The sequence below is a fragment of the Rhinichthys klamathensis genome, unplaced genomic scaffold (genome assembly GCF_029890125.1).
Source record: "Rhinichthys klamathensis goyatoka isolate OS25496 unplaced genomic scaffold, OSU_Roscu_1.1 h1tg000015l_1, whole genome shotgun sequence".
Classification (NCBI taxonomy): domain Eukaryota; kingdom Metazoa; phylum Chordata; class Actinopteri; order Cypriniformes; family Leuciscidae; genus Rhinichthys; species Rhinichthys klamathensis.
In genome coordinates, this window is record NW_026606567.1 from 1,622,076 (window position 1) to 1,647,335 (window position 25,260).

General features: G+C 38.3%; 1 protein-coding gene across 4 annotated transcripts; it reads left to right on the top strand.

Annotated features, from left to right (window-relative positions):
- Positions 1-1,119: 1,119 nt before the first annotated feature.
- On the top strand, positions 1,120-24,600 carry cdc42ep4a (CDC42 effector protein (Rho GTPase binding) 4a). Of its 4 annotated transcripts, XM_056272484.1 has the most exons (3): positions 21,811-22,059; positions 22,622-22,663; positions 23,067-24,600. In XM_056272484.1, exon 3 carries the CDS (start codon positions 23,250-23,252, stop codon positions 24,255-24,257), a length of 1,008 nt encoding a protein of 335 aa, XP_056128459.1. In that variant the 5' UTR covers positions 21,811-22,059; positions 22,622-22,663; positions 23,067-23,249; the 3' UTR covers positions 24,258-24,600. The 4 variants fall into 4 exon arrangements, with proteins under 4 accessions (XP_056128447.1, XP_056128459.1, XP_056128466.1 ...); XM_056272472.1 differs by lacking the exons at positions 21,811-22,059; positions 22,622-22,663 and adding an exon at positions 1,120-1,309; XM_056272491.1 differs by lacking the exon at positions 22,622-22,663.
- The last annotated feature ends 660 nt before the right edge of the window (positions 24,601-25,260 follow it).

A 25,260-nucleotide genomic window follows, 5' to 3' on the forward strand; every position in this document is an offset into this window, starting at 1 on the left:
TGGGATTAGTTGTTAAAAATCAGTCCAGCACTTTGCAAGAAAAAACAAACTGAACAGGATGTTCATTTTTGATAGCTTAACTAAAGAGCAGTCTGTACAAAAACAATGTACAAAAAATAAATAAATAAATAAAATGAAAGCAACATTCCAGTTTAATAATAGGGTGATACTCATGTAAACATGTCCAGGTTGTGGTCACATTTCACCAACATTAAAAAAAAGAAATTCTTGATTTTAGTTTTCATTAGATTCCCTGAACTGTAATAGCCTATATTATTTTATTTCATTTTCTACTCTGATCAAAGAGGAGAGCAATTTAGCCTACACGTAAATAATAAAAAAAGGCTTTTAATTTTGTATTTCTTTCTTTGATTTTAGGTTGAAATAAACCCGGATGTGTTCTTGAGGTTTCTTGAAGTTCTCCGAATTTTGTGAGTTTACGAGTTGGAAAAACTCGTACTCCCAGTTACGAGTTGGAAAAACACAGGTTGGTTGCCTGGAACGCGGCATAATGCTGCGTTCCAGGCAGGTTTTTGAGCACATAAATCACGACTTCAAACCACGACTCACCACTTTGTAGCGTTCCAGACCAGTCACGCCAAACTACCTGAGCGCAAGGAATTGTGGTAGCTATATGTAAACAAACCATTGTTGTGTTTTTTTTATTTTTTTATTACAGAAAAGGTAACATACAAATAATAACAAAATATAAACAATCAAGACAAAAAAATAAGATAAAAAAATAAAAAAAAGCATAGCTCACATTCAATTTTCAAACCATTGTTGTTTTGTATGGTTTCGTGGGCTATGTGACGTCAGAGCTTGTAACTGGGAGTACATCGATCTAGTACGAGTTCACGGGTGGGAAGTCACGGGTTTGACTGCAGTTCCAGTGCACTTTCACGGGTATAAGGTTGGAAAAACACGGGTTACAGGTTGCCTGGAACGCGGCATTAAGTGACAAAACAGCAAGTCACCACGCTAGATGCATTAATTGCGCTGTGTCTTTAAGAGCAGCGTGTAAAGGGGCGTCTCTCATTTTAATAGGGGGCGTGTCCGTGAAAAGAAAGGGCGGAGTCAAATGAATTATTGCACAGAGAGATGCGTTTACAGCAGAGCTTGATACAGGAAGGATGCGGGCGGCTGTCTGTGGACTCAGAGCTTGTGTATTGTCACAACTGAGAGATACATGTATTACCTATAAATAAACAACAGACAGGAGCACGAGGAAATATTTAGCTCAAACAGCAAACCACGCTCTGGATGAAATCATAAGCTGCACAGTGTATGGAGCACGGCATTAAATACAGTAAGTTTTAACCCTATTTTATGGATAGTGGGATATTTCACACAATTAAAACATGCATGCATAGCGTTTATTTTAACACTCGCGTGAGCGTAAATTTAGCTAAGTAGCCTACCTAATAATAACAATCAAATATTGCATTTATTTATTAGGTGGTACTGGGTTTGGTCAAAGTTTTTGAAAGCTATTCATTAGTCCGCACTATAGGCTAGCCTCCATCAGTCTTCAAAGCCATGGTCGAATAAGGGAGGGTCTCTCGAAAGCTGTTTCATTTTTGGAATTCATGGTTCTGTTCAAAATATATAATTAAGCTTACACATCTCCATGCATTTGCATAAAAGTATATCCTTTCCGCTGATAGAAGCGCTTTCTGTGCGTTCATTGTTTATTTCTCTGAGGATTCATCATCATCATCATCATCACTGCTGCACATGGTCAGCTGGATCATTGTTCTTTATGTGCTCGTGCGTTTCACGCAACACTCACGAGTCAAACGCTCTTATTGATTTTGCACCCACAAATGTGAGCTCAAATGTGCTATATCAACATTGACTGAGCAACGTGTGTGACACGGTCGCTTCTCGGTCACTGTGATGATGATGTCCATGTGCATGACTGGTATGAAATATTGCCGGTGTAATATGTAGGCTAATTGGTGGACAGCATGTGCAACACATAACATTTCTTTGTTGTGAATTGAATGCAGGTTTAGAAACGGAACTGAGACACTGCCAGTGTGAGGTCTGTCACAAAGGGAGATCCAGTGCAATGAGATTGGCTATGGTGCCCATGGCAATGGATGCACTTGAATGTCCTCCTGACCTACATTATAATACAGATTTCTTAAATTAAAAGATTAAGCTATGGTTTAAAACACTATGCACGAAAGGATGAAATTTATATATATATATATATATATATATATATATATATATATATATATATATATATATATATATATATATATATATACATGCATATAAGCTATATATATTAGTGCATGGGCAACATCCAAAAATAAAAGTTTGTTTTGTGTGTAGGCCTACTGTTTATAGCCTAATTATTTTGTATATAAATACACATATGCATGTATATATTTAAGACATATTTGCATGTGTATATAGGCTATATTTATACATAATTTATACTACATATAAATATTTTAGATTTAAATAACACATTTTTCTTAAATATACATGCATGTGTGTGTATTTAAATATATACAAAATCATTATACACAGTACACAAACACATATTATGAAAACACAAACTTTTATTTTGGATGTTGCCCATGCACTTGTGCTATGACAATGATGTACTAAAACCGCATATAGACGACACCGTTGTGAAAAAAGATCCCCGTTCACACGGATCCACGAAAACGACTAAAACCGCTGTATTATTAATGCCTGGCCAGTAGTTGGCGATGTCACTTCATAAAGAAACACGTTGTGTGGTGTAAACAACCCCTTATGTATCATGTTAATAGTTAATGTCATGAAGTACACTCAATATATATATTTTTCTTATAGCGAGTACTTCATATGTCCACTTAAAATAAATTGGTTAAAAGCTAGTTAAAAGTCAGTTCTGAGAAAAGCACTAGAATCATTTGTTTAAAGACGCCATTTTAATCATTTGATATTCAGATTTTTATGTAATAAAATTGATAAATGTATAAATGAAAGAAAAATTCGGAAATCTTTCTGTGCTACTGAAGGAGATCCCATATTCATCTTTCACATTAGTAACAATAACCACAATAGCTGTAGTTTGTTGATGATAACTGTTATGGTAAATGATTTTAAGGAGCCTAATCACCGTATGAATTCATGTTTGACTTTGGCGATGGCAGATGGAGCAACACTCAAGTGCATCTGAAGGTCTGTTTACACACGTGTGTCCACCAGTTGATAAACGGTCCTCGTGTTTGTTTAGTTACAGAAGTTCAGCACCTGCTGGTCATCCTGGTACTCGGGTTAATGTGTTTCCCATTTTCTCGTTCATCACTCCACCACAGTAAACAGACCGCCAGAAAGCAGATGTACAACTTTATGTACTCGCTACTCTCTTTGTTAGTCTACTTGAAATGTTTTCCGCTTATCTTGATATTTGTTTGATATTTGATACTTCTCAACATTGTGATGTTGAGAAGATCTCTTCCTCATTTACAAAAACGTTAAGGAGAAAGATATCATTTTCACCTGCATTCTTGTCAGAATTAGCAGTGTGTATTTGCCTCTGGAAGTCACTTTCTCATTTGCACTTGAATATTTTGACTTTTGTCAGTGGGTTTAACTGCATGCACATCTTCAGCTCATTGTTTCGCAACGCCCTTTTTAGTCATTATATTTTTAAAAACCTAATGGATCATTCTGTGTCAGATCAACCAAGTTTTTGGAAACTTCCCCGGCTACGGTTTGACAATTTTCATCTTCGATTTGGAGCTAAATTACAGGTGAGAGAAACTTACTTTAGAAAGATGGCAGCATCATTTTATTTTTACTCAGAGATTGGTAGGGCTATTAGTAAAAGCTATTGACTTAAGCAATCCCTGTTGCATTATATGCCAACGGTGACAGGTCCAAAACGGTGACAGGTCCAAAATTGGAAAAAGCTATTTGTGTGTTTTTCCCCTATACGTTTGCATGCCTGTAACTCAAGAAGTATAAAAGATAACCTTAACATCATTTTAGATTTCGGTTCTTAACAAACCTTTCTTTTGGTATATTTCACCCTACACGGTTCACTCGCACAGATATGGAGATCTCAATTTGGCTCCACGAGTAAATTGTTAAATTCTACACATTTTCAGTGGTCAAAAACCAAATGCGGGCCACTTTACTTACGGCTGATACTTTTCTCCTTTAAAGAGGAATGCCTGAAGAACTCATAATGTTGAAATGTATCTTGTTTCCTTTCAAAACATTTGCATAACATATAGGCATGTTCTTTAAAAAGAGAAATGTATCAGCTGTATGCAAAGTGAGGTTTTTGACCATTGAAAATGTGTACAATTGACCAATTTACTCATGGAGCCGCATTAAGATCTCCATATCTCTAGGATTGAACCATATTGGGCCTTTAAAACGAAGACACCAAAAGAAATGTTTATTAAAAACCAAAATCTAAAAGGATATTAAGATATATTTAATACTTCTTTAGTTACAGGCATGCAAACTAGTGGCAAAAAAAAACACAAAAAAATCGTTTTTCCCTCCATTTCGTTAACTGTCACCGTTGGCATATAATGGCATAAAGTAATCCGCTTTAACTAATAGACCAACCAAACTGTAAAAATAAAATAATGATGCTGCCATCTTTCTAAAGTAATGTTTACCCTGTATTTTGGCTCCAAATCTCAAAGGAAAATTGTCATTTTGACCCGCTCGACAAAATAGTGGATTACTCAGTAAATATACGTTTATGACAAATAATAATTTGGCCTCATCACTATTTGTGTTTGTCTGTCTTCAGAATAAATAAATAAATAACAAAATCACAAATTTGAGCCAAGGAAGTTTCTGAAATTTGATTTGACATGGAATTAAAAGTGGCCCTATGATGGTATTTTAAAGTTTCCTAATGTTGTTTTGGAGTCTCATATGCATCAAGGTCAAAAAACTGTTTAATTTTCTCATAAAATACATCTACACATCACCACATTTTCAATGATTCTCAAACGACTCGTCAGATGAATCAATCTCTCTAAATCCCCCCGTTCCGCGAGCTACTCTGCTCTGATTGGCCAGACGGCTCAGTCTGTTGTGGCTGGTCTGCCGCGTGTCGTAAACAAAAACGCCCATTGCCATAAGTCAGCTCTTCTTGTCCTGAGGCTTCCTACACCATAATCTAAACACAGTAACGAACAATGATGTCGATTTTACCATACCAATCCGAGCGAGAGTCCGATGACTAAACACTGGAAGAACTATTCATTAAATTCAATACATTTCTGCATTTAATGTTTTGGCTTTCATTACCATTTATATTTGTCTTTCTTCAGAAAATATATTAACAAAATTAAAAATTTCAGCCAGGGAACTCTGGTTGAGTTGACACGGAATGACCCTATTGATAATTGATTCAGTTTATGATTTTCTAGTTCACAACCCCCTGTTTTTTGTGGACTGAAGAGTGTTTTTGAGCATGTATTCTGTTTCTGTGTATTTCCTAATGGTAAAATAAGAACAGGTGTCAAAAGGGTGATATTATAAAGAAGATCCCAGTATGTTTTTGACATTGTTATTTCTCTCTGATAGAGTGCTGTGTGTGAGCATCTCCTCGACCTCCACAGTTCTGTATGTCTGTGTGGCTCAATGTGTGTCCAGCCTTTTCACGTTCCAGGAAATTCCACATATACTGTATTTTTCCCCAGAACAGGGCAGTGAAAGCAATGTCAAGTGAAAAATGCCTAAAAGAGCCGGCAGTATGTTGCATGAAATCATACAAATACAGACGCTAACAGGAATAAAATTAGGTAGAAATAGTATACTTGATGGAACCAATTGCAGAAGGATATATCACATGAGATTTATTTGACATGATACAGTGGGCAGGGTATGTGGATTCAGCCTCGTCCAAACCCACGATTGCTCTCTGATCCACTGCCAATTCAGCTAAAGTTTCTTCCCGCTGTTTTTAACCAATCAAGTTATGTTTTTTCCAGTCATTTGTGATTGGTTGAATATGGTTGAATTGGATCATTGAAGGTCAGCAGCAAAGACATTGGTTAATAAAGTGAGATTAAATACATAAAGTATATTTGCGTAATTTAACATTTAATCATTGCAGGTTTGCGTAATATTCCGAGTTTGCATTTCGCTTTTTCATTTTGAGAAATGGTGAATCTGTTATATCATTTGCTTTCAGGATAATCCTTTATTGCAAAATTGAAATACTTGCGTGGATTTGAAGCAATTATAGCCAAGTAACAGTAAGATGCAAGTTTTGCACTGTGGAAAACGCATCTCAAACACATTAAACAACACACGTATATGACGGTAGGACAAGCCATGTAGGTTTATGATTTAGTTTGAAGTGCTTAATATAAAGCACCTCTCATGTTTAAGGCAATTTGGATCATGCACTTATCTGGCAGCAGTCCTTCCTTATTTTTCAGAGAAGTTTGCAACAAAGTATATTTATTTCCCATCCTAGTGGGGGAAATCGGAGTTTGAAATGACGTTCCGCACATGCAGCCGGTAAAACAACACCATATTCATTTGGTAAACGTGTGTACCGAACCGAAAGACCCCTACCGAAATGTTTTCAGTATGAAAAATAAATTTAAAGTTCTTGAGGCTCCCTAGTCAGCTCTGTCCTCCTGGTAAAGAATGACTGTATTAGAGACATGGACCAATAAGAAATCACTTTGAAAACATTTTGTAACACTGTTTTCATCTTTCATGTCAATTGACCTATGGCTAAGCTACGCCCCCAAACGCGATGAGCCAATCACAGTGCGCATAGCTAACCCAATACACTCGGACATTCTCTGCTTCTACGTCCATTGAAATGCATTGTAGTTAGTCAGTTTTCCTTCGTTTTTATATGTTTTTTCTTGTCATTTTCAGTTTAAAATGGTCAAACGGTGTGCATGGGGTACATGCAACTCCAACACTAGGTATCCCGAGAGGCAGGGCGACGGTGTGTATTTCTTACCCTTTCCCAAGCCACATTTCAACCGAGATAAGTTTCTGCCGGTGTCTCCTCTGGATTAAGTTATGCGGTAACTTAGACCACAACACCAACTAAACGTGGATAAATTAAACAAGAATTAAACAAGGATGTCTACATCTGTTCTAAGTCAACAACTTATTTGAACGTTATCTTTAACATCTCTAACGTAACGTTAGGCTAACGTTAGCCTAACATTAGAAAACGTTAACGTTAGCTTCTAGCTGCATTGTACATTATGTCACTTAGCTTCATTAACGTATCTGTAAATAACCGAGGAAACAAATGTTAGCAATGTTGTGCTGAATGATTCATGTAAATACTGCAGTGCATGAACAATGCTGATCCTCTATCTTGTTGTCTGAGATGGTGATGGCAACGAGATGCGGTTTATCACGTTTACACTGACCTGTACATTTTTGCCTGTAGCTGAAGCTTTTTATCGACCTTCTCAACAATAAAATTATTAATATAACCCTCCAATGCATAGTTAAGGCCCTTTTGGTGACTTTGAGATGATATATAATCTTTCTGTCTCCAAAAATCATCAATTGCCTCTTGTGAAATGTCTCCTACTGTGACAGCGCCTGTCACCGAATATTGACTGTTTGTCCGAGTGAGTGGAGGGGGCGTGGCTTAGCCATAGGTAAATTTTATTCAATAGCAGAATATTTGATGGCAGAGAAAGGTGCATTGTCACTATAGGTAGCTATAGAGCCATTTCTTTGTTGTTACACAATGCAACTTTCCCTGGAAGTAATGTCTATGTCTGGCTTTGTCACTCATTCTCTTTTCTTTTTTTCCATAACACGTCAACACAAAAGCAAAAAACAGTGTCAACACGGCATCTCAGCTATTTAAAACAACGCCTTTCATGGATCCCATCACTGTTTCATGACTGCAGACCGTGTGTTTTTAAAGATTGTTGCCGTTTCTTGACCCTGCAGTCACATCACACCTGGTGAGGATGAGAGTGGTTGTAATGTTCACACCTGCCTTTAGGTGGAATAGACTCTCATTACAAATAAAGGTTCTCTCCTTAAAATGAAATCTGTACGGAAACCGTTGGAAATGGTCTAATACATGAAGTCCATCGTAAACATCACTTGAGCAGCAATAACAGTCACGTTTACAGAGGCCTGCTGTGCTGTTTGCTTGTTTAGTGTGATGGGGGTTAAGTTTGTGTCGTGTTTACGCTCCTGCGGAAGGGCAGGGAGTGGATTTTGTTGGGATGAGAGGGAGTGGAAACTCTGCCCTTCCTATCCAAAAACCCCAGTTTACAAACTCGATCTTAATTCACATCATTCTGTCTGTGTTGTTGCACCAGGAATAAACCGTATTTCACTTGACAGTCCAGACTTGATGTACTGCTTTTTAAGGCTGTTTATTGGTTAAGTCAATATTCATGCATTGTTTTACTCTCGAGTCCTAAAGTTTAACAAAGTACTTTTAGTTTAGTAAGTGTCGTTTTAAGATGACATAAGGCCTGTTCAAACCAAAAACAATAACTATAACGACACCATATTTGTGTCCACACCAATGGACAATAAAGTTCTGTTTATTATAAGCGTGCGCTGCAGTTTGTTTGTTTGTGAAATAATCAGTAGTAGAGAAATGTTTTCATTGTTGGAGACTGACGCATCATTATTTGAATTCTTTTTTTCCCCATGGTCTGTTGTTGTGGTATCGTTTATTTTTTTTATATAAACCCACCCAGAAACTGCACATAAATACAAAACAAACTGTGGTTGTCTCTTTACAAGCTGCTCAGATGGTCACTTCCTCTGTAAGTGAGTAGTTCATGGCAGACAGACCGGCTTCATGAGGATACAGTTCTTACAGTCAGTTGTTGTGTTAGCCATGTGTTTGTCTCACTGTCCTCTGTCTGGCGTCGAGTCGACATCACCAGTGTTTTGGGAGCAGTGGATTGTCCTCTGTAAATAATATGCAGCTTTGAAAATATTTTACTTTGGAGCAGAATGAATATAGATGGGCTGACGTGATTATTCCCGCCAATAACAATGGATTTGTGTGTGTAAGGGCCAACATTTCTACTGTGTGAATAATCCTGTACATGGCTTTATTGTTCTTTGCTCAAAAACAACGTCCATAAAAAAGATTGTACAATGGAAGTAAATCTAAAAATAAGTATAAAAAATGTAAAGAGATGATGTAAAATGTAAAAAATAATGTAAGTAAAAATGAGATTTTTTTTGTAATAAATAAAGAGGAAATATAATATAAATAAATGTTCAAATAAATTAACCATTAAAACAAATAAATATAAATAAAAATATTTATAAATTAAAAATAAAAATATAAAGAAATTATAAATATAAACACACACACACACACACACACACATATACACTCACCGGCCACTTTATTAGGTACCCCATGCTAGTAACGGGTTGGACCCCCTTTTGCCTTCAGAACTGCCTCAATTCTTCGTGGCATAGATTCAACAAGGTGCTGGAAGCATTCCTCAGGGAGTTTGGTCCATATTGACATGATGGCATCACACAGTTGCCGCAGATTTGTCGGCTGCACATCCATGATGCGAATCTCCCGTTCCACCACATCCCAAAGATGCTCTATTGGATTGAGATCTGGTGACTGTGGAGGCCATTTTAGTACAGTGAACTCATTGTCATGTTCAAGAAAACCAATTTGAAATGATTCGAGCTTTGTGCCATGGTGCATTATCCTGCTGGAAGTAGCCATCAGAGGATGGGTACATGGTGGCCATAAAGGGATGGACATGGTCAGAAACAATGCTCAGGTAGGCCGTGACATTTAAACGATGCCCAATTGGCACTAAGGGGCCTAAAGTGTGCCAAGAAAACATCCCCCACACCATTACACCACCACCACCAGCCTGCTCAGTGGTAACAAGGCATGATGGATCCATGTTCTCATTCTGTTTACGCCAAGTTCTGACTCTACCATCTGAATGTCTCAACAGAAATCAAGACTCATCAGACCAGGCAACATTTTTCCAGTCTTCAACTGTCCAATTTTGGTGAGCTCTTGCAAATTGTAGCCTCTTTTTCCTATTTGTAGTGGAGATGAGTGGTACCCGGTGGGGTCTTCTGCTGTTGTAGCCCATCTGCCTCAAAGTTCGACGTACTGTGCGTTCAGAGATGCTCTTCTGCCCACCTTGGTTGTAACGGGTGGTTATTTGAGTCACTGTTGCCCTTCTATCAGCTCGAACCAGTCTGGCCATTCTCCTCTGACCTCTGGCATCAACAAGGCATTTCCGCCCACAGAACTGCCGCTCACTGGATGTTTTTTCTTTTTCGGACCATTCTCTGTAAACCCTAGAGATGGTTGTGCGTGAAAATCCCAGTAGATTAGCAGTTTCTGAAATACTCAGACCAGCCCTTCTGGCACCAACAATCATGCCACGTTCAAAGTCACTCAAATCACCTTTCTTCCCCATACTGATGCTCGGTTTGAACTGCAGGAGATTGTCTTGACCATGTCTACATGCCTAAATGCACTGAGTTGCCGCCATGTGATTGGCTGCTTAGAAATTAAGTGTTAACGAGCAGTTGGACAGGTGTACCTAATAAAGTGGCCGGTGAGTGTATATACTGTATATTTTGTATTTATCTTTTTTATTTTATTTTTATATTTTGTATTTATCTTATATTTATCTTCTTGTTTTATCCTATTTTTTTAAAATACATTTTTATATGTTGTATTTATCTTATTTTATATTCATCTTATTTTTTTTAAATAATTAACATTTGACAGATTCTGCAAGGTGTATGGACCACACAGTCATAGTCAAAAAGCTTACAAATAAAAAATATACAATATAAAAAATATATATTTTAATTATAGAGTTAGACAATATATATGAAATGTATAACTAATTCCAATATATAAAAGAAAAAAGCTTTAGGATTAAATAGTAAGTAAATTATTTTAATTTTAAGTACCAAAATGCAACATGATGCTTTAATAATTTGCAATTACTTTGCAAATTCATTTGATTTATCATTTTGAGTGGTTCCTTACATACTATTCATAATTAAATGTTAAATATGTTGTACAGCATTTACAACCAGTATAACTTCATAAATGGAGTGACAACTGCCCTCGTTCTCAAAGCCTAGATAAAATCTTGTATGGTTAAATCATTGCACCCATTTCCTCAGCAGAAAGACATTCAGTCGAGTTCTGTGCTGAAGTCTCCTCACTCTTGCTGTTCTCCCCCAGTCACAACCATGATATAACTACAGCTGACATCTTTTATTCTGACCGGGCCACAATCATAATGCAAGGTGATACACCATTTTTAGTTGGAACCAAGAATGTTTGCTCCATCTAAATCACCACAAAGCAATCAAGATATTGACACCCCAGAATAACAGCTGCTTGAATCTTTTGCCTGATCTGTTTGAAAGACCCATCCTCCTGTCTATTGTCACGCTTCCTCTCCTCTGTATGAGAGGTGTGCCACGTTCAGCCCAATAGCCTTTGTGAGCAAATGCAAACGACACCTGGAAGGTGTGACAGGAGGAAGAGAGGTTAACGATGAACCATGCTGTGAAGATTATCTTATCTCAAGTGAATAATATTTACTTACCCATCCCCTCATCCTTTCTGCATGCAACTTCCACAAAGAATAGCAGGCTTAGCATTATCTGAGGTCCGTTTGAGCAGCAGTACTAGATTAGCTGGCTTTCCAGAGCTGCCGTGATTCGTTTTTTTAGGGTTATCGGCATCTGTGAGGACAAATGGGCTGGGGAGATGCTGTGGGTGCTTAGTCACTCTGCCACAGAGAGGTGCATTATGGGTAATTGAATCGGCTCTGGTCAGTGTCTGCTCTCCAAATCAAATAGTTCGCCTATTTCTGGTAAAGCAGATGTAAGATGTTTCACGAGTGGTTGACACTTCACGTGGTCATGCTGCTATAAAAAGAGACGTCGCTTTTTTTTACACTCTCTTTAAAGGCTTGTTCACATCACAGGGCACTAGAACAGCACCAAATTAGTTTAGTTTATTTTTTGTCCACTTAAATGTCTGGTGAATTCTAGGCTATATTGCTTTAAAGCAAGCGTAATTTGTTTTTGACAGGTGGTTTTTTACTTTTTTCTTTGATGGATGCTTTTATCCAATTTGGCTTTGTATTCAAGGTATACATTTTGCAGCAAATTATTTTTTTAGCAAATTTTAATTTACGTTTTAGTAATTGTATGGGCTTTTGTCATTCGTTTTTTTCTAATATTTCTATTTAGCTTTATTTTTGGTAATTTTAGTAGGCCTACTTCAAATTTATTAGATTATTTCAGTTAGTTGCCAGTTAGTTTCATTTTTATATTTGTGTCTTATTTTACTTAAGATTTTTCAATTAACAAAAATAAAATGTAATGGTTTTAGGTAACAAAAGCTATGTTTTCATTCAAACTTGAAAATTTAACTTCACGCACAAAATTGTAATATCGCTTAAAACATTTGTGAATGAAGCAGCGTTTCCATCTCGTGTTCAAGAGAACAAAATCGTCACTTCCTGAGAAAAAATGGCGTGGAATATCTGTGATTAAAAATGGAAGTTGCTGCAATCGAGGAAGAAACTGTGGCTCTTTTTTTCCTCTATCACAAATGACTTGCTCCTCAGAGCGCATAAACAAAATGCAATAAACACTGACATGTTATCTTTTATTTGGATGCTGTTGTTTGTGAACGCAATCGCGTGAGACGCTTCTGGGAGGGAATTAAACCAAATCTGCGATGCGATTGGTCCGCTGGTTAGTCCAGTTATCCAATCACAGCCTCAGTTTTTTCTTTGTTGCGCATCGAGGGATTTATTCAGTAAATGTGTTTCCATCCAGTTTGTTCATGTCGTCCAATCAGATAAAAAATGGATCCACCTCTAATTGAGCGCTTGCGTTTTTTATGCGCATTTTTTGAATTTATGCTCATCTTGGCATTTCCATCCAGCATTTTTTTAAATCTCAAAATGCACATTAAAAAAGGTGGATGGAAACGGCTAATAACAACCAATCACAACCTTGATTTTCATTTTGTTCTTGGTGCAAATAGGCATTTATTACATGTCTTTCTCATACGTTACACATGTACTTACTATAGTAGTAACACTACATTTGCATAATTGCAAGCAACTAACTGAACCGAACCCTAACCTTATAGTAAGTGTTATTAATTAACTTACTCTGTAATTAATTGTAAAATCACACTGTAACAAGGACACCTGAAAATAAGTGTAGCCATTCGTTTCTTTACCAGTCTTGCTGTGCCCTGCTGTTTAAAGATCTGTCGTAATGTAAGTTGGATTGCGCCATATGGGTCTCTGTCTGTGCGGCCATGGGGTCATGGGGACCTCCATACAGGTCACTGGCTCCTAATGGACCTAGTCAGACGGCTCTGTCCCAGCTGGTGCACACACCTCATCACATCACACCGCTGCTGGCAGATTTATGTCTAGTAGGAATCATTACTTTGTTCTAGAAATCTATTCACTCAATAATTTATGAACTCCGTGGCTTTCAGTTAATTCAGTTTGCTGCAGCAAGGTGAGTCAAAAGTAAATAACTCTTTCAAGTTGCAGGCTTTTCACAGCATTTTAACATTATAATTGAATTAATGGAAGGCGTCTTTTTCTGCCTCAGCTGTAGTCTTTCTTTTTGATGATTTTAGGACTCTGGTATTGAGCAGAACACATAAATTATTTATGGTTGAGTCGTATATAATAAAAGAACGCAGCTACTGAGGCTCCTGCTCAGACAGGCAAAGAAAAACTCCCACAGATCAACAGCAGATCATTCACTGTCTGAGTGCTAGGATGCACTCAGCACTTTTGTTTGATTCACAGAGAGACTCTTGTTCAGAAAGAGCGAGCTTACTGTTCGTCCACTGCGAGGACCAGAGAAGTGCATGTGACATGCCAGTGTGCTTCAGCCTTAAACGGGATGTTTCAGTGTCTTAACGTCGTCATTAAATGAGACCAATTAACCCAGTCTTCATGTTTAAAGGTGAAGTGTGTCATTTCTGCACCACTAAAGGTGGTCCGACGCCCAGTAGGGGTGGTTAATCTGTCTGATTTCCCGATTCGATTCGATTACGATTATTGAAGTCCCGATTCGATTACAGTCGATTTTCGATTATTAACGATTCTCGATTAGCGATTATTGATTTTCCATTTCACAACAGTAAACGAAAAAACACTACAAAGTGATTGCAGTATTAAAAAAAGTCAGCTGCTGAATTACTTAACTCTTTTATTGAGTAACAACAACTCAAAAAGCACTTTCTGTGTCGTGTAGTTATAACTTCAGAATTATTTGTATGTAGCTTATGTTCTGTAGAACACAGAAATGAATACCGTAATTCCTCAAATAAAGACCGGGGCCTTTATTTACCTGAACTGCAGATGGTAGCCGGCTTTTATTTGAAGCAGGCTTTTATTAGAGGCAGGCCTTTATTTCTAATTCGCGATCCCCGCCCGCCCGCCCGCCAGCCAAGTTTCCATGGTGACGCGTCATGCTTGGCACGTGTTCACCACAGCCAAAATAGCGCTGTATGACAGATGTAGCGCTTTTATTTCTAAATATTAACAAACTTGCTTACCATGTCATCAACTATCTTCTATTCTGACTCTCAAATCCGTGTCAGTGAGTTTGTTTTGTCGTTTAAAACCCTTTATAAATGATCTTGATCTGTAACGTGAGATGGGCACCGCAGTTCGGAGATTCCTGTTGGATTTGTTACGTTACAGCGCGTGAAGTGAATTCTTCAGTTTCTCCCGAAATACATGAAAGTAAGTGGCCGGTGAACTGGGAGAAGAATAGAGTAAACTTTATAGTTACTTACACTGTGTATCTGATATGAATAAAACACGTCGCCAAATATATTTGAATGGATTGTTATTAATGCTTCCATAGACACCATTGTGTATTTTACAAACTGTAAATGTATTGTTTTGCTATAAATCATATCTATTTAAATGTCTGAAACCTAAAATAAACATGTGGTTAAAAACACTGAATAGTTGTGATATGACAACCGCTGAGCGAGTCTGTCTTTGAGTGTACACTAATTTTTCCCCGGCCTTAATTTGAGACCGCCCTTTATTTGTCCGCGTTGACCACGCCCCCGGCCACTATCAGAGGCCCGGCATTTATTTGAATACCGGTCTTTATTTGAGGAATTACGGTACATCACATTGTGTTGTGACTCATCAAGTTGAACGAAACAATAACAAATAAATGAAAGGCTTATTTCCTTAAGGAAGTAGATCAGAACCAACATACTGTAGAAATTGGACAATTTTCTTCTAGAAAGACAAGGTGTTGTTCAGGTGGAGGAAGACTGCAGGTTGCAGTCGAAACATGTCAAGGTAAATAAAAAGTTTATAATGCAAAAAAATGTTTGCATTATATGCGGTTAGAACAGCTGTCAGCAGCGCGTCCTCATCCATATCAAGCGCCTCGTCCCCTGAGGCGGCGGCAGCGCGGGCGGGAGCCGGCGGCTGCGAGTCCGGGAGAGGGGGCGGAGAAGGAGAGATAGACGCTCGAGGGAGTCATTCCGGCGAGCATTTGCATCAGAAAACGACGGCAGTGCAGCCCGCAGGGTCGACATCGGAAGTGCGTCGCTGAGCTCACAAACCCCTGAGGGCAAGAGCTGCGTGTTCCTGGCCCAGGCAGAGAGCGCAGATCACATGGCGGTCTCCGTCGCTGTGCGGGGCTCTGCACGCGCCGCAGGAAGTGCAAGGCATCTTGAAAAAGACGCTCGCTGCTCTTTTAGACAGTAAGTTTTGCAAGAAAGGATCCGTCGCCGGATAGCGTAGCTCGCACGGATGGCTGAAGGTGGCGAAGACGGCCGGCTACTTCAGGCGCTGTCTTGTCGCTTCCTCGACGACGGCTTCTCTCTAGATCCAGCGATGCGGCAATAATAATAACGCAATTTTTTTTTTAAATAATAAAAAATCGATTTTTGAAAATGTAATAATCGATTCATAATCGTCCATAAGATACTCGCGATTAATCAATAATCGATTTTTTTAACCACCCCTAACGCCCAGGGTGTTATTTGTTTGGCAACAGTTCTTCTAACAATTAATTGATGGAGTGTGTAGCTTTTCATTTCTTAAACAACCATGTAGGAAGACACATAATGGCCATATAACATATATGTATATATATATATAACATGCTAGAAACATCATCAAAATCACTGCAATAATGATCCAGTCATAGACGCTTAATCGTTTGCCTTAAATCCAAACAGCAACTTTTTTTTGGGCTGGGCAGTGTACGTTATGTTGTGCTATGTTACGTACGACCCTACTTTGTTACGTTATGTTACGTTATGTTATGTACGACCCGACTTTATGTTACGTTGTTACGTACGACCCTACTTTATGTTACGTTATGTTATTTTACGTTACGTTATGTTACGTACAACCCTACTTTGTTACGTTATGTTACGTTATGTTATGTACGACCCTACTTTATGTTACGTACAACCCTACTTTGTTACGTTATGTTACGTTACGTTACGTTATGTTGTTACATTATGTTATGTTATGTTACGTTACGTTACGTTATGTTATGTTACGTTATGTTACGTACAACCCTACTTTGTTACGTTACGTTATGTTACGTTGTTACGTTATGTTACGTTATGTTACGTTACATACGACCCTACTTTGTTACGTTGTTATGTTACGTTACATTATGTACGATACTTTATCTGCACAAACAGATAATACAATATAATATTCGGTCACTAATATTATAAATTGTTTGTAGACAATTATTTTTGCATTTCTGTTTTGCTGCTAGTGGGGCAGAAATACACACTTAAGTTCACTCATGTTACGTGGATGAAAAAGTTTTGAGATTCAGTACTTAAACAATCTCTGGATTATGATTTCAAAATCAGGATTTGTGGCTCCCTCAGAGATGCTTTTTGAAACTAGAGGCACCCGAAATGCATTATATGTGTGTGTGTGTCTATGTTTTTCTATGAGATTTGCTAAACCTCTTGAACTCACACGGGGGTCAGAGATTAGTATGTATAGGGTCGCAGGGATGTAGAAAAGGAGGAGCGGGTAGTGGGAGCGAGGGAGGTGTGTTTAGTCTGTACAGAGGAAGTCCAAACTGCTCCCTACAAACTGTTTTGCTATCATAGACGTTGTGAAAGGGTATTTGGAAAGTCACTCACCCCTTCAGGGGCCTGTTGTTTCCCACGCTGCCTTCCCATGCTCCCCGGTCTTCATATTTGCACGTCTATAAATAAAGCTCCATCTTACCAGAAGCGCTTGCTTGATAAACTGGTCCAGAGATGCACATGGACCACTATTAACCAAAGGTTGTTAGCCTTTCCCGCAATATCCGCTAATAGTGGGGCACTTTTGAGAGGGATTTAGATACAGATTGCAGTGTGTCTTTATAGAATGACTGTGCCAGAAACAAATGCAGACCAAGTGGCCAGTGCATGAAAAAGTGCAATACTGTACATAATGTGAATTTTTACAACTGTTGTAATAAAAATGTTCAATGCTCAAGGTGGCAATAGAGTTGTAACCTAATAATGCACAAAATGGAGTTTGCTTAGCTAGAAGCGCGTGTTCACATACTTGCGAAGACTATGTTTGGGGCCTTGGTGTACTGTATGTGGGACAGGACAGAAATGCAACGGAACTGTGTGTCTAAGGGATTTAGGGCTTTACATCTTTCATCTACTGCTTGTTTTTCTTCCAGCTCATGCCACCCAGTAGAAACACGTCATATAAACACTGCTGTCATTGTCCAGAATGCTGTGAACTGTTGTTCTGCATTGAAATTTGTGTCACTAACTGAATAATTTTGCATATTGATTGCTCGCTGTCCTCTCTTTGAGCTTCTGTTTGTGCCATTTTTATGAGAAGTAATTTGTTTGTATCATTATTACACTTCCATTTTTCTATTAATACAATTCTGAAAATTCTTTTTAGGGCATTTTCAAATTAGTGGGGGAAAAACAGTTCCCTCCCCTTTTGGGAAATGATAATCATTATGTTTAAGGCAAAAAAAAAAAAAAAAAGTTTTTTGGGGGGTTCTGACTGCATAAAACTGCAACTTTAAGCAGAAGTTAACCAGTTGCATGGCAGTGGTCTGAACTAACGCGCAAGTGGTAAGTGTTAACCTACTATAACTAGCACACATTTACCTGTACTTATGTATTCGGATCAGAAAACAAACGTTATGTCAGCTAATTATGTAGTATTTTTGTTATGATCGATATAACCAAAAATGAAGCGTAGCATCAGTTCGGGCAGGTCAAGTTAGTCAGCCACGTCTGCCTATAGGAATACGACGTCTATCACTGTATACATATAAGCTTGTCAGTATTATCAATAGCTATCAGGTTTCTCAGGAGCTAATTACCAGGATTTGGCATTCTGATTCCCTCTGAATCAAACTAAAATTCTCTAATTTTGTTGTACATTAAAATGAATTAATGATATCTGCAATACATTCATGTTGGTTCTGTTCTGTTAACCCTAAGGGGGGTTATTGCTGCTCTTATCCATGCTCGGCTACATGGACGCGCAGGGAGTTCTTGCCCAGAACAGAACCATATCGCTAATCCTAACTGTATGCTACTTGTCAATCGTATTGACAATAGTGGTCCTGACAGAAACTGATATGATTGTCCCAGAGGTGGATAGAGTAATAAAATATTCTACTCAAGTAAAAGTACTACTACTTCAATTAAATTGTACTTAAGTACAAGTAAAAGTACTGGCCTAAAAATCTACTCAAGTAAAAGTAAAAAGTAGCTCATTTAAAATTTACTCAGAGTAAAAGTTACTGAGTAACTTTTTTAACAGCGGGGGTGGTCTGGGGGAATCCCCCGTGTAGGGTTGTAATGGTATGAGATTTTCACAGTATGATAATGTCTCAGAAAATATCACGGTTTACAGTATTAATCAATTAATAAATAAATAAACTGTATTATTAAATTATGGGTATTATTATTATTATTATTCTTTCAGTTAAATGACAGTTAAATTAAAGGGTCACTTCAGGATTTAGCATTAAGCTTTGTATCAGTAGAAAACCTGTAGTATTTTCGAATTACCGTGCTCATTTCTTCTACATAAATGACCCAGACCCATTTTAAATACACATTCATCTTCCCAGAGGTGAAGTGCCCCTTTAATGAAAACAGGATTTTTTTTTTGGTTGTAACCAAAAAATTTTATTATAACAAACTTGAAACCATTTGTTTGTTTTGTTTATTAAAATTTCAATAAAACATGTCTAATCAATTAAATTTGATCATTGATAATGAATTAGATTAACAACTTATTTTTAACATTAATAATTTAAGAAAATGTTTAAGAAAAATTGCCCTATGAAATGTATTTTATTCAGAAAATTAATGTTTCTTTTTATTATTTAATCCAAATATATTATCAAAAACGGTTGTAATCAAATGTAAATTTAAAATGGTGTCCTTTTATTTTTGGGGGAAGCGCTGCAAAGACAGATTTACTAAATTAAACCATGGACAAAAAATATATTCCTTTAAATAATGTTTAAATAAAATGTATTATTATTGATGTTATTATTATTATTTAGAGAAGTAGGCTACGTTCTATTGTATGCCTATAATAGTAATATATTTCTGTCCTAATTTCTCCTAGTAAAACCAAACTTTTATTTTGACGGGTTGTAGTGAAGACCAAAAGTGTAAAAAAGTGTTTCAAAGTGTATTTGACAATGGTTTATCTCAAATAAAATTATGAAATTGCTCATTAGGCGTTCTCTTAGCAGCTCTGGAAATGTTCATGTATTCATATCCTCAAATTGTTTGTGAGACTCTGAATGTCACGCGTACTTTAGTATGTAGTAGACAAAGCTGCGCAGCTCAGCAGAACAAATAGGGTTATATTTACATGCAGTATTTTTGTGCTAAGCTTAAATATTCACAGACCATGTCGCGATTGGATTTATTGCACAGTTCTACTTTCCATGTATTCATCCATCCATTATTTTGCGTGTTTTACGTGACATCGATCTGCGTTATGTAAATTTCATTTTCATGACTGGATTCCGGGGTTCCCTCTGCATCACGTAAATCGGGACATACCTTTATCTGCAGGAGGGATGGTGTCCTATATCCTCCTTTTGCAGCCACTTTGCGTCCACATTTTTTGCAAATTGGATATCTATCCTCGAGGACAACCACGCTTTTTTTCTACAAAGTATTTTCAAACTGGCCATAATTCGCTTGGCGCTTCGGTTTCAGCTTCAGCTGGTTCTGCGTCACCTTTTTTGCGCGTTTGTTCTCCCGCCCTTCAATCAATGCAGTAGTTTCCGGAGTGTGTTTTTTTTCTTTTATTATTTTTTACTCAGTAACGGATATGATTTCAAATGTAGCGAAGTACAATACTTCAAAGAAAACATACTTAAGTAAAAGTAAAAGTACAGATTTTAAAAACTACTTAAAAAAGTAGAAGTACACAAAAAAACTACTCAATTACGTTACGCGAGTAAATGTAATTCGTTACTTTCCACCTCTGGATTGTCCTTACACTAGGGTCAGTGAGACTTTTTTATTTTTAATTAACACTTTTATTCAACAAGGATGCATTGATCACAAAATACAGTAAGAATTTGTAATTGTTTCAAAAAACTTTTGACCTTTTTATATTCATTAATATTTTTAGCAGCACAACTGTTTTCAACATTGATAATGATAAGAAATGCTTCTTGAGAATCAAATCATATTAGAATGATTTCTGAAGGATCATGTGACACTGAAGAGTGGAGTAATGATGCTGAAAATTCAGCTTTGAATCACATGAATAAATTACATTTGACAGTATATTAACATAGAAAAATATTTTTTATATTACTATTTTTACTGTATCTATGATCAAATGAATGTACTGTAGCCTTGGTGAACAGAAGAGACTTCTTTCAACATCAAACTTCTGAATGGTATTGTGTATGATAAATCTATACATTTTCTGTTTTTTTAAGATGTAGAAGTTTCCATAAGATTTTTTTTATGATTTACATGCTTTATTCACTCATTTCATTTGTATTTCTGCTCTAGCTTCTGTACTACTCTAGCTTACTCAACAAACTTGGCAACATGCCATGGCTCTTGCTTAAGACACTTTAGATAAAAGTGTCTGTTAAATGGCTAAATGTAATTAAGTTAAATAAGGTATCAAAGCCTCATTCGTGCACAGTAGAAACAACACTGATATTGTCACCAATATATAGTGCTTCCCTGGGCATCATTTTGGAGGCTGTGCAAGGGCTTGCTTTGTTTTCAGGTGGGCTCATCATCATGAAATGAAGTCATGGAAACAGGTGTGTGTGTGTGTGTGGCGTAGAGCCGCAGGACGCCATCACTGATTGGCTGAGTCTTATCCTTACTCTCTCTTGCCTTCAGGGAGGTGCTGGCTGCATGTATTCAGTCCGTCTCTAACAGAAGACACAATAGAAGATGCTCATTATCTGTTATTTAAACAGTGAGTTCTGATATTCAGTGTTTCTGGGACAGGGCATGTTAATTTTTTTTTTTTTTTTTTTTGCTGTATAATTAATCTTTAATACCAAAGAGAGATATAATTCTATTCTAGTCAATGATTTTCTGCATAATTCACAAAATCATTGTGGATATTTTAGGTTTTTAATTCAGCCATTTATGCAGATGCATTTTAATCAGTGAACTGCATAGAGTGAAATAAACATTTTGGTTGGTGCCAGAAGAAGAAGAAAAAAGCATGCTGACAGGAAACACTAACATCTGTGTGTGAGGGGGTTGCTATAGAGACACAGGCAGGTATGGACATTATCAGGAAGTGCAGACAAAGCTGGTAGAGGAAGACTGAGCCAGAAAGAGGTCATGAGTTGGTTGGGCACCTCAGAGAATTTTACTCTTGCTGCTGTTCGGTTTCAAAGCAAAGACTTCATGAATATTACAGCAGATCAGTGACAGGAAAAACTTGTTGCCTGCCAAGCATTTGGCCTGTCTCTCACCGTTAGTGTTAATTTACAGACCTGGGAATTATGCCACAGGACTCTCCGGTGAGGGTAAGCATTTTATTCATTCAAAGTGAGGTTTGTTTAAGAGCGTCAGACCTTGTTGTGGTGTTTTGAGTTGGAGGCTTGTACTTGCTTGTCTGTGTGTAAATGTGTTTGTGCTTAATTTGATATTATTGTGGTTGTCCCTGTTGAGCTACTTAGTTCAGAGCATAGAGGTTAATTTTAGAGTCGAGTATTGTTACCTCCGAGCCATCAATAGGGTCATGGCTAACCATGTTCCTCTGTCTCTGATACAGTCATGGCTAATTACACAGGAAGTCACTGTCACTTGACAGAGAGTCTTATCGGTCTTATCTGTACTGCAGAGCAATGGTGTTTGAGATATTTTGCGTTCTACTAGTATCATTGGCAGCTGGTCTCTATCTGCGATGTTGTCCTTTTACTTGTGTATTATACAATAATTTATTTACCAAATTGAGAATTTTAGAGAGGGAAATGTGCTTAATTGTAATGAAAATTAAAATCAGAATGATTCCAAAAACATGCTGTATTATCTTTATATAAATGTTTTCTTTTTGATTATTTTGGGGTAAAATATGGTTTGTAGCAGGTTTCATAAAATCCACCCTATAAGGATATTACTATTGACACCGTAAGTATTTCACCAAGTAGTTAAACTCTCTGCTAAGTTCTTTCAGCAGTCTCTGCTTATCTTATTGATGATTGAAAGTCTGCCTGACCGCAAGAATCCTGACCCTTACCTCATTTGAATGCCAAAAGCACTTCTGCAGACTAGCGCGGGGAAAAGAATGACACTGCAGCTTCGGCTGGTATTCTGGCCAGACGCATTGATAAGACATCCTGGAACTGCCTGCGTTCTGCCTGGACTTCCAATTTCTTCTGACCGTATTGATCTTGCACCCAGAAAGTCAAACAACACCGAGTTATAATTAACTCAACTTCTTAGCTTTGCACTGTGGTTTTGCTTCGAGTCAAGATGTCATCTCCAGTTAACTATGAAATTTAATTTTGATCTTGTTTGTTCCCAATTACAGATTATCTCCTGTCTGACAGATGAAGTGGCAGCCATCAAGACTGGACAGAGTCGGCCTGAGCAGAATCTGGTTTAACCAGGAACCTTTTAGGACTCTTTAAAAGAAAACCGCTGATTTGTGAAACCACATCACCAGCAGTCAAATGCAATTGTAGGACTAGATTTGTGAGTTGTACAAACCAAGATGCCTATCTTAAAGCAGCTAGTAGCGGGGTCTCAGACCAAACGGCGCTCTCGTATGGACCTTACTACAGAGATGATCAGCGCTCCGTTGGGTGACTTTCGGCACACCATGCATGTCGGGCGCAGTGGGGAAGCTTTCGGGGACACCTCTTTCCTCAGCACTCGATCCGGAGAGCCATCCCAAGAGGGACACACCTATCCTCGCTCTCCGAAACCAGGACTGCTGTCTCGTACCTTCCGGAGCAGCAAGCGCTCTCAGTCCGTCACTAGAGTAGACCAGCAAGACAATACCCTCCTTCCTCCCAGTGGGTCACCTACCTTTGTGAAGAATGCCATGTCCTTGCCCTTTCTGAACAATGAAGATGAACACGATATTGACAGTAGGGAGCTTAAGAGCTTGACATCCAGCCCCTCCAATGGGGCCTCTGCTAACGCATTGGACCTGGAGCTCCATGAGAAGCACTTCGGTGTGTTGACGGACCTGCGCCCTTATCCATCCTACAACGGGGGAGGAATGAAGAAGGCTGAATCTGTAATGTCATTCCATGTTGACCTTGGGCCCTCGATGCTGGGGGAAATCCTGGGGGTCATGGAGAAGGAAGACGATGATCAGGGGTTTGAGGAAGGCAAGAGCAGTGAGGGACATGCTTCTCCTCTGCCCTGCAACCAGGGAGAAGTGGATATGGATGAGGAAATGAGGGAGGTTGCTGTGAAAGAAGAGGAGCCAGAGGGCTTAGTTGCTCACGATGAGGGTCCCATGAGGGCTCCCAGCTCTGTCGACTTGGAGATCCAGAGCGAAGGCACCAGCACCCCAGAACCACACCACAAACATCTGCATCACCTCGACAGCTGCTCCAATTCCAGCTCCGGCTCAGCCGCCATGGAGGAGAAAACAACCAGTGAGCCTTACGAGGAAGATATTGGCATTACCGACAACACCTGCAACCCAGACAATGAACCAGCCTTCTCCTCCTTCATGGAAGATGAGGATGATGAGATCCGAGTATGAAACCCTACAATCAGTAAACCCTTCTGGGGATGGATCGATAAATATCCAGAATTTGGCATTGTGTATTGAGGAGAAATGCAAAGACATAAGCACGTCAAAGCTGGACAGATGCCTCAGGTTCCTGTGTCCATGTAGAGATAAGTTGAGGAGACTGCTTTAGCTCAGACACCAAAGCCATCTGTAACACTACTGACCCATGCTAAGATAAACAGCTGGATGTGTTTATATTCAGACCGAATATCAGTCCAAAAGGGACCTGCTACAAGTTCCACTGATAGCTCTGTTGAAGGAAAGGCATCCGGGAATACATACGTGACCAAAACGTTAAACTTCACTTGCTCAAGCCATTCTTCCATAGTCCCATGCAGGGTTCCCAGAGTCGTAAACTGGAAATGTCAGGGATTTTTAAATGGTTATTTTCAGGCATTGAAAGGTCATGAATTTGTTTGTGTTTGCAATCTCTATAAAAATGTGTTTAAAAATTCTCATCCGGTAATCATGTGCGACTAGAACTTCATGTAAATTCATTGGTCAAACAATTGGGGAACCCTGCCCATGACTTGGTGCCTAAAGATAATGCTTATTTTGATTTGGAGCACTAGTGTATTAAAGTGAATAGTGCAATTTGTTCTGTGGCCCTGTGCATTAAGGTACTGTATATTTTCAAAGTTAAAATCAGCACTCTGCCATTGGCAGAAAAGTAGCATTGTGTGTCGAGGGAGCTCTTACGAGATGATCCAAAATGCTAAGTTCTGTTTTACCATACACATGATTGTGGTTGTCAAAGCCATACAAATAATTTATCTCTTGATTGCATAAAATTCAGTCATCCATCCGGTAATAGGGCGTCATTTTGAGAGCTACTGTGGTTCAGAAGCTCAGGAAATGTCCTTGTGAAGCTGATTACAAAACCGCCCGAGCTCAAATGGAGATCATTTGAAGGTGGCAGATGTTTGAGATCCTCTTCATCCCCCACAGAATGATTATAGTCCACTTTTGGGAA

What these genes read in the sequence shown, in the direction of transcription:
- cdc42ep4a (XM_056272472.1), top strand. Translation starts at nt 23,250, where the DNA reads ATGCCTATCTTAAAGCAGCTAGTAGCGGGGTCTCAGACCAAACGGCGC.